The sequence below is a fragment of the Corvus brachyrhynchos genome, unplaced genomic scaffold (assembly GCF_000691975.1).
Source record: "Corvus brachyrhynchos isolate BGI_N302 unplaced genomic scaffold, ASM69197v1 scaffold302, whole genome shotgun sequence".
NCBI classification, from domain to species: domain Eukaryota; kingdom Metazoa; phylum Chordata; class Aves; order Passeriformes; family Corvidae; genus Corvus; species Corvus brachyrhynchos.
Genome location: NW_008237244.1, coordinates 3,909,237 through 3,922,604, shown reverse-complemented (window position 1 = coordinate 3,922,604; position 13,368 = coordinate 3,909,237). Strand labels below are relative to the sequence as shown.

The 13,368-nt window shown below is 38.6% G+C and overlaps 1 protein-coding gene across 1 annotated transcript in view; it reads left to right on the top strand.

The window, feature by feature from the left end:
- Positions 1 to 395: 395 nt before the first annotated feature.
- The window catches only part of CPQ (carboxypeptidase Q), a 133,261-nt gene continuing 120,288 nt past the window's right edge, over positions 396 to 13,368 (top strand). Inside the window, exons 1-2 of the mRNA XM_008630694.2 lie at positions 396 to 886; positions 12,318 to 12,525. Of these exons, the coding sequence (XP_008628916.1) occupies positions 460 to 886; positions 12,318 to 12,525 (635 nt within the window). The 5' untranslated portion in view covers positions 396 to 459. The remainder of the gene's footprint in view (positions 887 to 12,317; positions 12,526 to 13,368) is intronic.

The window sequence follows — 13,368 nt, the reverse complement described above, 5'->3', positions numbered from 1 at the left end:
TTTTATTCATGAATAGTTTTAAGAAAAGCTTTTCTCTGAATGTTTTGTGTAAAGACATTTGATTTGGCACTTCTGAAAAGTCCTGCTCCTAACAGAAAGGAGATACAAAACTCCTCCTGCATGGGAGCAGCCCTGGGTTTTGATTCATTGAAGAATGTGTTTATTTAAAGAGATGCAGCATTCCAAGGATATTTCTAAAGACTGCAACAAAGATTGTGTCCAGTGGCCTAAGTATCTTTTTCATTTGCTTTCAATAACTCTGTCTTCAACTTGAGTTTACTTTCCTGCTAGTTCTGATCAAAGCATTTGCATGAAAAAGTAATTTCTTTTCATTTCATTTCTGTCTGCCAATCCCAATAGCAAAAAGTATTGCTGATAGGTGTATGATTTTTTAAACTTGCTTTTTTTTCTTTTTGCCTCTCCAACAGGCCATCTGTGGAAAAGAAGAAAGAGAGAAAAATGAAGTACTTATTCTTAATATTTCTCATGAATTTGTTACACCACTATACTGGGAAATCTTTGAGAAGATATGGCAGTTCCCTGAAGTCATTTGAAGACATTAAAAATGAGATAGCTGGCTATACTAATATTGCTAAGGCTATTATTGATCTTGCTGTTCATGGAAAGGCTCAGAACAGATCCTATGAAAGATTAGCAGTTTTTGCTGACACCATAGGACCTAGACTCAGTGGTTCAAAAAACTTAGAGGCAGCCATCAAATACATGTTCAGTGCCCTGCAGAAAGACGGGCTGGAAAATGTGCATCTGGAGCCTGTGAAAGTACCACACTGGGAAAGAGGAGAAGAGTTTGCAGTGATGCTGGAACCAAGGAATCACAGCATTGCTATTTTGGGACTTGGGAACAGTATTGCAACTCCTCCAGAAGGTAACTCTTCCTTTTGGAATTACGTATCACTTGCTTTTTAACACCAAACTGTATTGTACCCCCAATAACTTCTCTCAGTCATCAGACTGGTTTTCTTCTTGCTGTAATAGTTCTGCAAAACAAGGTGCTGTTCTCCTGGGATTTTTCTATATGGTGTGGTTGTGACTGATGCAGTTTATATTAGTACTGTTGGGTTGAACAGGCTTGTAAAATTAGAGTTGATTCCTGAATTTTCCATTAAGTTTATACCGTTTTGTTGAAGCTGAACCTCATTGCAAAGATTCTGGTGCTCCATTGTGGTTGGCAGGAAAGAAGTTTTCCATGGGGTGTCAAGTTGACACATGATTTCTCCTTTTCTTCAGCTGCCCTATCTTGCCAAGCTTAGCCCTTAACTCCAGTAAAAAAAAAGACAGCAGGAAAAGGAGCTGAGCTTGGAGTGTTCAAGCCCCTTGCTAAACATGGCAGTTGGTATCTGTGTGTCCTTTCCTTCCCTGTCTCATGTTCACCTTGAAACTTACCTGGTGACACTGCTTACATGCTCACTTTGTCACTTACCTGTTACTGAACTGTGTGTTGCCTTTTAGATGATCACGTGTGATATGTTACTCAGGGGCAAGAATAACCATGAGCTGCGCTCAACAAGATTCTGCTCTTTTAAACCCCAAAATATTAGCTTGTCTACAAACAAAATGATTTATAAGATCTCTTTTTGTACATATTGATGTGAAGCTTTCAGAATTGTTTTTTAAAGGCCAGATGAGAACCTTCTTCTGTGACTGCTCTCCATAAAAACCAATATGCTTATTCCTAGACCACTTCAAAAGCATTTGTATTTCTTTTTGAGAAAATAAATTTAGTTTAGGAAATAAAACCTAACATGATACTCATAATTTTTTTATGAATTGTAAATCTTTGTGATAGCGAGCTTTCTGTTTGAAATGAAACAATGTATAAAAGCTGGTTTTTTTTAGAAAAAATATCTAGCCTTTCAAAATGCAACAAATAGAACTGGATAATTTAAGATATGCTTGGAATAAATCATACTTGGTTTGCAAAATTGCAGCTGTCAGTTTATCTGAGATAGTTCTGTCATATGGAGGTAAACCCATTCCTAAATGCAATGCAACTAGAACCATTAATATCTGTTAGTCCCATGATATGTGCAAGGTTTAGTGCTTTGATAGGAGAATATTTACAGCAAAGCTTAAGCCTACAACTTATTCTGTATCCTTTCCAGTCCTATATCAAGCTTCCTAAAAAGTAAGCTAAAATTAGAAGGGGTTTTTTGGTGTTTAGCAAGTGTTGCTGAACCTGCAAAGGGAACCTGCAATTTAATTTTGGCAAACATCTTCACATCCCAAAAAGTCTGTTTTTCACTTCTCTTTCTTAGTTGTGTAGTTTTTTGCCCTTGCCTGGTTTTACTCCTAGGTTTGCCTTTTTTTTTTAGAGATTTACTGAATTTACATGTTAAAAATACTCACAGAGGCTAATTACGTCCTTCTTTTTCTGTGGATACAAATATGCAGCTAGCAAGAATTTCTCTTGCTTCTTTCCAGTCCCGTGAGATATTTTTCTCTCTCACAGAAGATATTAGAAGAGTTCTATAAGTTATGAACACCTGCAACCTTGCAAAACCTTGTTTATAGTACAGTAGGAAAATATTTTGACAATGGATGTTTTAGGATTTTTAGCCAATCACCCCAAGGGGTGGCTGATCCTTTGACCAATTAGACTATGAAGAAAAAAGCCTGTAAAAAAGTTGTAAAATAATTAAATGAAAGAAATCTTGCTGCACAATTCTTGCGTGCTGGATCTCTCTTCTCCTCCCTACCACTGCAGGACACTGTGATATTTTTCATCGGTAAAGATCCTATATGTTGAAAGATAGGATCGTATCATCCAGTGCTGGTTTATACTGAGTAGTGTTCAAAAACTTCACATCATTCTTTCTCACAATTTTACTTTCCTCTGACATCTGCCATGTTGCTGAAGAGGTATATGTGTTGGTGCTAGAAGACTTTACGGCAATGAGATCTCTCACAAAAGAGTGGTCTGTTTCTCACACTTTCTGGAATATTTTTGGTTAAATTACTTATCTTATGACTCTCCTACCATTTGTGCCTTTTCTTATTTCTGCTGGTCTCATCTTGCTCTGCGCAAGCTGTGACAGGTTTTCGTGCTTGAGAAGGTTATGTGGGGTAGCTGGTCCCTGGTGAGCACTTGGCTCTTGTTCTTCCAATCACTGGACCATCCTCCTGGCTGACGGAAATGTCTGGTAAGAGCTGCTCATCACCAGCCTCTGTGGGCAAGAGAACCGGAAGGCGTGCTGTTCAGAAAAGTGCTGTCCTAGAACACTCACTCATACCAAGCATGGAATAAAAAATGTGTAGTTAGACTATTAAAACCACTGCCTTATCACTTCTGAGGATTGCCACAGTGCCTTATTCCTAAGAAAAAGGGATAGAAGGCTGCCCTAAATCACATCAGAAATAGTTGAACAGTTTCCCTCTGAGGGATTATCAGCAGTTCTGATACATCTTGTATTAGCCAAGAAGCTGTGGGAGTGTGAGTCTTCCTGTAATCAAAATAATGCAACTCAGTGTGAGATGCCTGATGCCAGTTATCCTGTCATTACAGTACTGTTGTTACATGGGATCAGACTAGGGACATCTACTGCTGCTGTGCTGAGCTTTGGCAGAGGGATGTTTTAAAGGCTGAAGACTGTCCTTCAGATGTTGGCTCTATGATGATTCTTTGGTTCCTTCACAGCTGCCCTAAAGTGGACTGTGCAGATGATCCCTGGTTGTTTGGTGTTAGCTTGATAGTTAACTGCATGTTTTAAGTCAGTGTTCCTATCAGGATATGTTTCAGACCCCTCTGTTTACAAACCACTGTCTTGGTATAGCCCAAACAGATCCCTTCCTTGACACTACTGATGCCTAGAGACAGAGGATGGCATTGGTTGGACTTCTTGTCTTTTAAGGTCTAGGAATGGGGTTAAGATGAGAGGGGCTGACTCCCACATCCCAGCAGGAGGTACAGGAGACCATTTCTTGTTTTTTCACCTTCTCAGTTATGTCTTGTATTCCTCCCTTCCCATGATTTGGCCCCAGGCTTGTGATCTGAGAAGCTAAGACAATAGGAATTGTCAGAAATTTAGCTTAACAATGGGCAGAAACTTAAAACTTGGTGCTGGACTTGGTGGCCTTTGGTTCCCTCAGAGCTCCTCCTGGAGCTCAGCACCCCGAGCAAGTGCTCTGGAGGGCTCTTCATTAACATGGCAATAGCCTAACAGCAATTAGAAACCTGGCTTTGGATGCTGGAAATTCAGGAAATTATTTTCCTTTCTGTCCATGGAAATCCAAACCAGTGTTTCCTAAGAGTGACCCAATGACTACAGCACATGCTGAGGTTTGTTACTTTCCATTTCAGCATACACCATGGGAGTGTGGAAAAAAATCTGCAGTCCTTCAGAGCAGGAACAGGAAGCTCTAAAAAGCAGCAGTATTTTTAGCTATGGAGTCCAAGCCAGCACTGACTCCAGGATACCAGGAGCGTCTCTTCCTGCAGGTCTTCTATCTAACTCATGCCTATGGCATTGAAACCCTACTGGGATGTGCACAGAGCTTTCCTCATCTATTTGATTTGATGAGATTTGCCCACATTGGCTTAGATACAGAACAGTTGGATGATGTGCAGGAGGTTTTTCAGTACCTTGTGATCTTGGGGATAAAATCCTACTTTCTCCTTCATGACTGGGAAATATGCCAGGATGTCGAGTTCCCAGATTCCATCTGATTTACACAGCAAAAAAAGGGGAGAGTACAGAAAAGGTTAGATTTTTCTACTGAAGAGGAAAAACACCCAATGGTCTCCCTCTCCAAGTGTATTCCAAGATGTGAAGGTGTTGCGTCAAAGAGAAAGTTTTCACTTCCTTTGATCTCCTTACAAGGAGGGAGTAACTTTATGGCGCACTTTAGTGACAGGAAGACAAGAAACATGAAACAGAGTGACCTGGATTTCCAGAAATCAGCAGAGACTGAAAACAGTCATCACCTCGAAGAAATGGATTCCTAGGTAATAAACAGGATTGAATGTTAGAAGAGCTCAGTTTTGGGAGCTGGAAAACTAGAGATTTACCATATTTAGTCAATGTCCTTCTCTAATTTTCAGTGTTTCAACATTGGCAAGCATAGATATATATATAGAGAGAGAGACTGTTGATTTCTGGTAGTACTGATTTTATCCCCCAAATTCTGAGGAAAATAGATATAATTGTTGCTTTGAGAATCCCATAATTGAAGGAAAGTAGTAGTTTAGCAGATGTTTGACCATAAAGTATCAAAGAATTCATTTTTTTGCATGTGTTTTAAGATGCACTTTTTTTATCCTGATGGGTGACCATGCCCTTTAATTTTAAAGGAGTACTGACAAGCAGAACCAACTTCAGAGCAGCCTGCCCTGAAATGTCTCCTCAAGGAAAGGAACAGTCTCTGGTTTTTGTGTACTGTTGGTTGCAGCAAAACTGAAATAATATACACATGATGTATTGGCAGACTTTTTCCTAGTTTTTGTCTTCAAGTCATGGAGGGGTTTTTTTGTTTAATTGTCAATGTTTGGTCCAGCTGTGCTCTTACAGAAGGTGATAGGAGTTTTGGAGTTAGATAATATGAAAATAGTTCCAGCCTGTTATGTATAAAATGGGAATAATGCATGTTGTCTTGAAGTTGTTGGTGTATGCTGTTGCTGTAGGTCCACCATTTTATTAAACCAGGGATGTTGCTGAAAGAAGTGGTCTGGCCCCAGTCCTGGCTGATGCATTTTGCCCCCAGTGTTGACCCTCCTCTTTCTTTTCTCAGTGGTGAAGTGGATTAGGGGATTCAGCTAGATAAACAAAAGGCCAACAAAAAGTTATTTTTAATGTGTATCAGAGGATTTACCCCTGAGCTGCCAGCATCTTGGATAACCACTGATCTCCTGGAAGAAAATGTGATCCTTCTGGAGGGCCTTGGGTACCCCTTTAATGAGGGGTTCAGTGCTGAGAACAGGGGATGGAGAGAGTTGTAGGCATGAGAGCACAGTGCATGGCAAAGCCCTCCTGTCTTCACTGGATGCCTCTTCTTTCATGTGTGAGGAGCTATTGATCGACATCTTGAGACCACGAGCCTCAGTATTGCGTGCCTGGATTGTTTATTATTACTTAAAGCAGCACTGCTTGTGCTATGGTAATTATGCTACCATTTTTCTTGGAATGTAAAAGATGAGATCCCTGAAGGACCTTAGACACTGGTCTTCAGTGACCCAGCATCTGGGCTAAAAGTTAGTGCAGTAGCGTTTCAAAGATTTGGAGAGTGGGAGTAGCTGCATGGCTTTGAGGTGGACGTGCTGTCTGGGAAGAACATCGGATCCAGCCGCTGCTTTAACGAATGTTTGCGTGAACTGTGTGGATTGCCAATGGCAAAAAATTGGATTTTCGGGTCTTGTTCTTTTGCAGTGTCACTGAGTTGAGGGTGGTTACCTCAAGGATGTTAAGTCCAGGCTGAAGCTAATGAAGGCAGGATTTGAATATGATTTTCTGCATGTGTGGGGTATGCGTGCACAGCTGGATGGCGACGTTCCCTTCATCCAAAGGAATAGCTGGCAGTGACTGGCACCTTGAGGAGGGAATGGTTGTCCTCAGCACTTCCTGCCTTGAGCACCTGTGTTCTCAGCAACTGATTTTTGTGGATCTGGTTTTTGAGTGTCTAATTCTCCCTATACAATGCATAGCAAGCCTGTGGTCTGTGCAGGGCTGCTCCCAGGAGAACCTAACCTGCTGCCCTGCTCTTTTGGCATCCAAGGCCTTGTGCTGGGGGCTAGGTCCAACCCATTTTCTCCTAGGATTTGTGTTGCACAGAAAGCTACATATTATTGAAACCAAACTGTTCTAAAGAGAGCCAGTACTTGCTGGAAATTTTAAATCATATTTTTCAAAAATGTGACTATTATACACTGTTAATTTTTCTTTGTGTTCTTAAGGAATGGTACAATATACTTAGTCTCTGTGCAATGCATCAGCGCTGAATAGCCTCATATCCTTTTTTATAACTGTCCTATGTAATTTTATTTTCATGAAGTAATTCTCTTTGCTGTTCCACAGAGTAGGAAGGTCACATTTTCTAGAAGTATTATTCACATTTTACAAAATCTTTCTTCCTGATAAAACCCTCTTCTTCATTTCACGGTTCCCCTAAAATATTTAATATTTTCTTCATATTATAAGTCTTATATTATTACATATTTATAAGTGTTGACAGAGCAAATGTGTTTCTAGGTGTTAGAATATTTCAATTTTTCAGTACATGCTAATAATTTTTGAATGAGAAAGAAAAAGAAGTGATGATATTAATCTTTCATTTGCTTCAGCCTGACATGAAACCTTAATTGGATGAGGTCATTAGAGACAAAGAATTTGGGTTTGTTTTTCTGAAAATCTAGTTGAATTTTGTGGAGCATTGCAGGAAAGCTGAACTAATTCCTGGAGAGTGTTAGAAAGCGACATGTTTTTAAGAGAGGTATGATAGAAGTTGAGGAGGAAAATGTTTTCTGAGCTGATTTTAGAGGATATTGAACTTAAAAAAGGATATAATTCCAAGTCCCTAATCTTACTTAGCTTTGAAGAATATATTTGCCTTTTCCCTCCATTCCCCGAGACCTTCTTTCCTTAGACCGGTCCCAACAACTACCTTATCTCCAGATATGCACATCTACCTTTGTATCCTGTGACCCATGCAAAAAAATTCTAGGTTCTCTGTAACTCTGTGAAAGAAACTACCTTGCAAATGGGCACAAGACAGTGCTCATGAGCTGTATCTGAAAGAAGCATGGGCATGGTACTTTTAATGTGGAGAGAGGATCAAGTCTGAAGGACAATGGGAATAGCCAGGCTAAGGTAAGAAAAGCTTGAGGCTACTGCCTTCGTGTGTTTAGGGTCAGCATGAAATACAGTGTACCTTGATGAAGCAGCTTTTGGGCTAAATTAGCTTTGTGGGGAGAGCTGATGTAGAAACAGAGAAATCTGGGATGTTGCAGGAAATGAGGTATGAGGGTGGCCTGACCTTGCTGCTCTGTGAGGCAGGGCTGCAATCAGCACATGGATTTCAGGCACTGTGCTTGTGTGTTGTTGCCCTTGCTCTACCATGAAGAGCTCTCTTGATTTCCTGTCCCGATACCCTGGTGTCTGGGTCTGATGAATGGGGAGGTAGCATTCTGTCTCCCTCTTGTCTTCATGACTGCAGAGGCCAGGACATGTTTCAGATACATCTCCAGTTTCAAAATTTCCACAGTTATCAGAACAATTAGGTATGTTGTTGACTTTTTGTGTTGATATTTCTTTTCCAGCTTTGTTTTGTCTAGGCTTAAAATTACTGTATTTTAATTGTTTTAAGCAAAAATTGCCTTGCTCATCAGCTTATTTATTTGATGGTGGCAGCTTCAGTGCATGTGGATCAATAGCATCACCATTCTGTAGTGTGATTTGTAGAAGAAATCATAATTCTTACTTTAGTGTGAAGTAAATGGAGTTTGGGAGGTACATAGGAGTGAGTTGCTTGCTTGCTGCTATTGAAAATAATTCATTGTTAAATAAATGATGACTGAATTTGGCTTTGTAACTGGATCTCCAAGGTACTGATGCTATTAACTGGATGACAAAAATGAGACTGGGGGGAAAAAAGAAGAAAGTAAGGCCATAGTTAAGTAGTGAGCAAATTGGTATCCAGTAAGATTAAACAGTATGCAAATAATACTTCTTTCTGGGTTTACTAAATCCTTTTAATGTAGTAATAGATTGTAACTAACTTGATTGAATTTCTGTGTGTTTATGAAGAGAGTGTTTCTGGGATACTAATAAATAAAAATGTATTCTGTATGAAATTTCATTGATGTTTTAATAAAGATTCACCAGTTCTTAAAATCTGATAATAGGATGGATTTTCCTTTTTTTCTTTCTCTTCACTGAAACCTGTTACTAACACAGATAGATGCTTATCTCTAGATACTAAAATGACTTAAATATTAGCTGCAGTTAATCTTGTGGAGAAGAAGTTATCTTGTGAGGAATCCGTTTGAACTAATCTACTCCTTGCATCATTGCTGGCAGGTAAACAGCTGTGAGGTGGTGACTCTCCAGACAGATTTGTTCATGCCAAGAATCAGACTTCTTATATATGGCAGTGTTACACACAGCTGATTTATGGGTGCTTTTACATATATATACACACATACACACACACACACACACATATATATATATATATATATATATATATATAAAATTGGTCTTGTGTCCATCCCGTCTGTGACCGATTTTAGATTGCTAATGCGTATCATGCTGCTTATTCCAATTGGCAATGTGATCATCAGAGGTGTGGCATATTCAAGTTTTGAGATAGAAACATGCATTTCAGGGTACAGAGGACTTTGTAAAATATATTTTTGTTGGTAATTGAGATTTGCCTGCTTGTTCCCACCATTAACACCCTTCCCATACCTTAATTCTCAGAAGCAACCAGGTACAATTTGCTGTTTAATATGAGAAATGAGAGGAAACCTATAGTACTACCTAGATTCTGTTGCTCACTTGCCCAACCCAACAATATGTTTCATGTGATGAGATCAAACAAATAGTCTTCAGCTTTATACACTCAGCCAAGTTTATCATGTTTGTAATTCTGCTTTCTATGATTCATGCCCTTTACTTAGCTAATTCCCCAAATACTCTTTATTCATCTCTTGGACTGTGTGGGTTATAATCTTTATAGCTTGCTTAAGTAAGCAGGCAATCTGTCTTCCTCCTTACATGGGGTTTCTGAAGAATTCTGTTCAATAACACACAGCCAGTAACATAATGATAGGTGCAAGAAAGAGAGACAATATCTTTCCACATGGGAAGCAGAGCCATGAGGCACTGAATTGGTAGGAGACACTAGGATAGATTTCTATTAATTTGCTTAAAGGTTCAGTAAGGTGAGACATTTCCAGTTTCTAAAGGGAATAACTCGTTCTCCTTAAACAGGTAAACTATTGGGGTTTTTGTTTAATTTCCCCTTTTGCACAGAAGGTTTAAGGGTGGTTTGTGTGTGTCCACAAAGATAAACATTGCTCTTGTCTCTTCAGTTGAAGAATCTGAAATGGTATAAATTGGCACTTAAATGCACGTGAGTAATTGAATTAATCAGAAGCTACACAAGAGTGAAGTTTTACAGAAAGCACTGTAATTCACGCTTTAATGTATACCATGCTGCCATTAAGTTAAACTTGCAGAGAGAATGTTTGTTTTGTTTTATCAAAGGATGGCTTTATTTAGCTTCTTTGGGGACATTCAAGGGTAGAGATACTGAGCTAGAGTTTGCAACTCTGTGTTCTTTCCCTTAGCTTTCCCTTAGCACAAATTCCCAGTAAGTCTCACTGTACAAACTCCTGATGCCTGTCATCTAGGAAGGGCCATAAATTTCTTAGGAATTATAGATAGTTACTAGCTGTCTGGAGCTTTCTTAAAAAACTTTTCAGAGGTGGTGTTTGTTCATCTATGCAGTAATGCCCAGAAGAGTTACACTCCTCGCTTCCTTTGACGAACAGCCACCAAGACGTGCGTCCTTCCAGTGCCTGCTGCACGATCCAAGTGGAGCACTGGGGAGAGCTAATATGAAATAGAAATTGCAGTATCAACCTACTGAGACCATGACTTCTCTTGTGGAAAATGAAATTTTGCAGATACCTGGCTTTATTTCCAGTGGCATGGTTTCATACCCAAAATGATCCTGTTGCTGGGATGTTCCTTAGCTAGGCAGCTGAACCTGCCATTAATTACAAGCAGCTGGAGTCTGTTAGTATGCTCACCTGCCTGCAAACAGCAGCTAGTAATATGTGAAGGTGATTCTATGGTTTGCCTCTCTAAAACACTGCCAGGTTAAGGTAAGAATCTGAATAGTTAAAATTTTTATGCCTCTCACACTAGGTTATTTTTGTAGCTAAAACTCACTTTTGTTGTAGCAGTAAATGTCAGTTGAACTCTTAGTGGTACACTCTAATGAAAGCAAACTTCTGTGGAATGGTTTATTTAAGGTTTTGAAGTGTAGTTTCATCTTAAGCCATGAGCCTGGGTGCACTGATGCTGGGAGACATTACCTTCCTATTTTTCTATGAGTTTTTCTCGTGTATTATGGTCTTAAATACAAGTCTTTGAAATCCTCTAAATAATTCTTATTCCACGCACACAAAAAAACAACAAGCAACCAAAAAAAGGGACTTCTTCAAGAAGAATAATTTTATTCTTAAAAACATGATAGTTTCACTTTATTCTGACAAATCCTTGCTAGAGGATTTGTTATTCGTTTCAGTTTTCACTGATGTATTTTGTGACTTTTAAGTGAAATGTACAACACTAAAATTTCAGACATCCATTACTTCTTCTGTATTTAGAAGCAAAGTACCAGCCCATGTTGTTAAGCAGTCTCTACTTATCTCTGTAACCAATCAACAAATTTGAATTTTAAGCATTGTGGCCATTTTAATAAACTACTTCTCAAATGCTGTGAAATATAATTCCTCAATTAATGTCCTTAAAAGTTAGAAGGATTCTCTGGCTTATCTATAACATTCTTTGTGTTTTCAAGTAAGATAATACAGCAATTTAAAACTATTCCAACTATTAAAAACAAAGAACTGGGTGGGATCTAACTTACCATGTGTGAATAGTCCTGTAGAAGAACCTGCCTGCGTTTTCTGTATCATGACCTCGGAAATGTGGATTCCTGGGGAAACTCCCAGAAGGAGATCCAATAGAAATGTTATATTCTCTTGAATTAAATATGAAGATATTAATATCATTATTATTGTTGTTGCTGTTATTATTCACATTGCAAAATTTGTTGACACTGCAGAGCTTTAATTTAATTTCAATTATGGATTAAATCATTTTATAATAGTTACGGTCTAAAAATACGGGCTTCCAGCTGTCTTACGTTAAGCTAAGTTGTTTAGCAACATATCAAAACATTTCCATGAAAAGATTACTATCTTTTTCTTTTTTTTTTAATTAATCCCATAGGCAGCTTTTGCAAATGTTTTTGTACTATAAGTGATTACAATGAGGCATTAAAGCACATGCAGAGAATAAAATTCCCCCCATGTATCCTTCTTGCCCTTCAAGCTGTTTTAATACCAGCCTGATAGCATAGTTTACAGAGGTGTGTGTACTTGATCAGGGTGCTATTACATCTATTTAGTACCAATCCCTGATGAAACATTTCACATAGTCTTCCTTTTTCAGGAAAAAAATTAATGCTGGTTTCCTGAGTTCTGTACAGTGCATGCTTTTCTGTCTGTTAGAAGTGGCCATAGGAGAGCTACAGGCAAGCATTGCTAAAGCCACTGTAATACTTTCTTTCAGGAATTACAGCGGAAGTCATAGTCGTAGCCTCATTTGATGAACTGCACAAAAGAGCTCAGGAGGCCAAGGGGAAGATTGTCGTCTACAATGAACCTTTCATCAGTTATGGTGAAACTGTGCAATACAGGTTACAGGGAGCAGTGGAAGCTGCTAAAGTTGGAGCAGTGGCATCCCTCATTAGGTCTATTGCTTCTTTTTCTATTCACAGGTAAGCATTTTTCTCTTTTCTTCCTGCAACTCACATTTCAGTGTTAGCTGACATGTCATTTCTGGGCAGGCATTTTTGTTCTCTATGGCTTAAACATTGCCAGTTATGAGTGGGTGTTTGGTTTTGAAACTATTGACTTCACAATAGTTCTTTTCCCCTGTGCTTTGTCATTCTTTCGGAATGTTTTCATTTTTCTTTGTTACTGATCCAAATTTTGTATAATATTTGTCTTAAAGAACTTTCTACATTCTCAGGGCTGCAGTAAATATTCTGGGAAGAACCAAAACCAAATGTCTTTGGTGGCAACAGGCTGTCAGTGATGATATGAACTGGTCATTCTGTATGTTTGACTAGAATGTAAGTGTACAGTTTTCAACGTATCGTTAATTTTCCTAGCATGAGGCTGACTTGTACTAGATGAAGGAGTAGTCTGCTTTGAATGTAATTATTTATGAAAACTAAGAACACTTTAGCAGCAAGGTTTGTAATTCTCACACTGCTTTTTAAATAAGGTATGTGGAAATAAGAATTTTTTAAAAAATGTATATATTTTTAGATTTCTTAGTACATTATTCCTTTATCACATGTAGCATTATGTTACTGAAATTATATATTTTCGTTTTCTGGTTGGTAACAGAATTTGTTTTTTATCTGGGAGTTTTTTCCAACTCCAAAAGCTTACACTTAAAATGCTTATCTATTGTGAAAAAGACTAGTTGAGGCATAGAGAGGAAATAGAGACGGGTCCAGCCATGTAGTGAAATGCTGACAGATGCACACTGTCCTTTTACACAATATTTTTTAAATCTTACACTGGTATTGGTGACCTTAATGCCTGCAGTG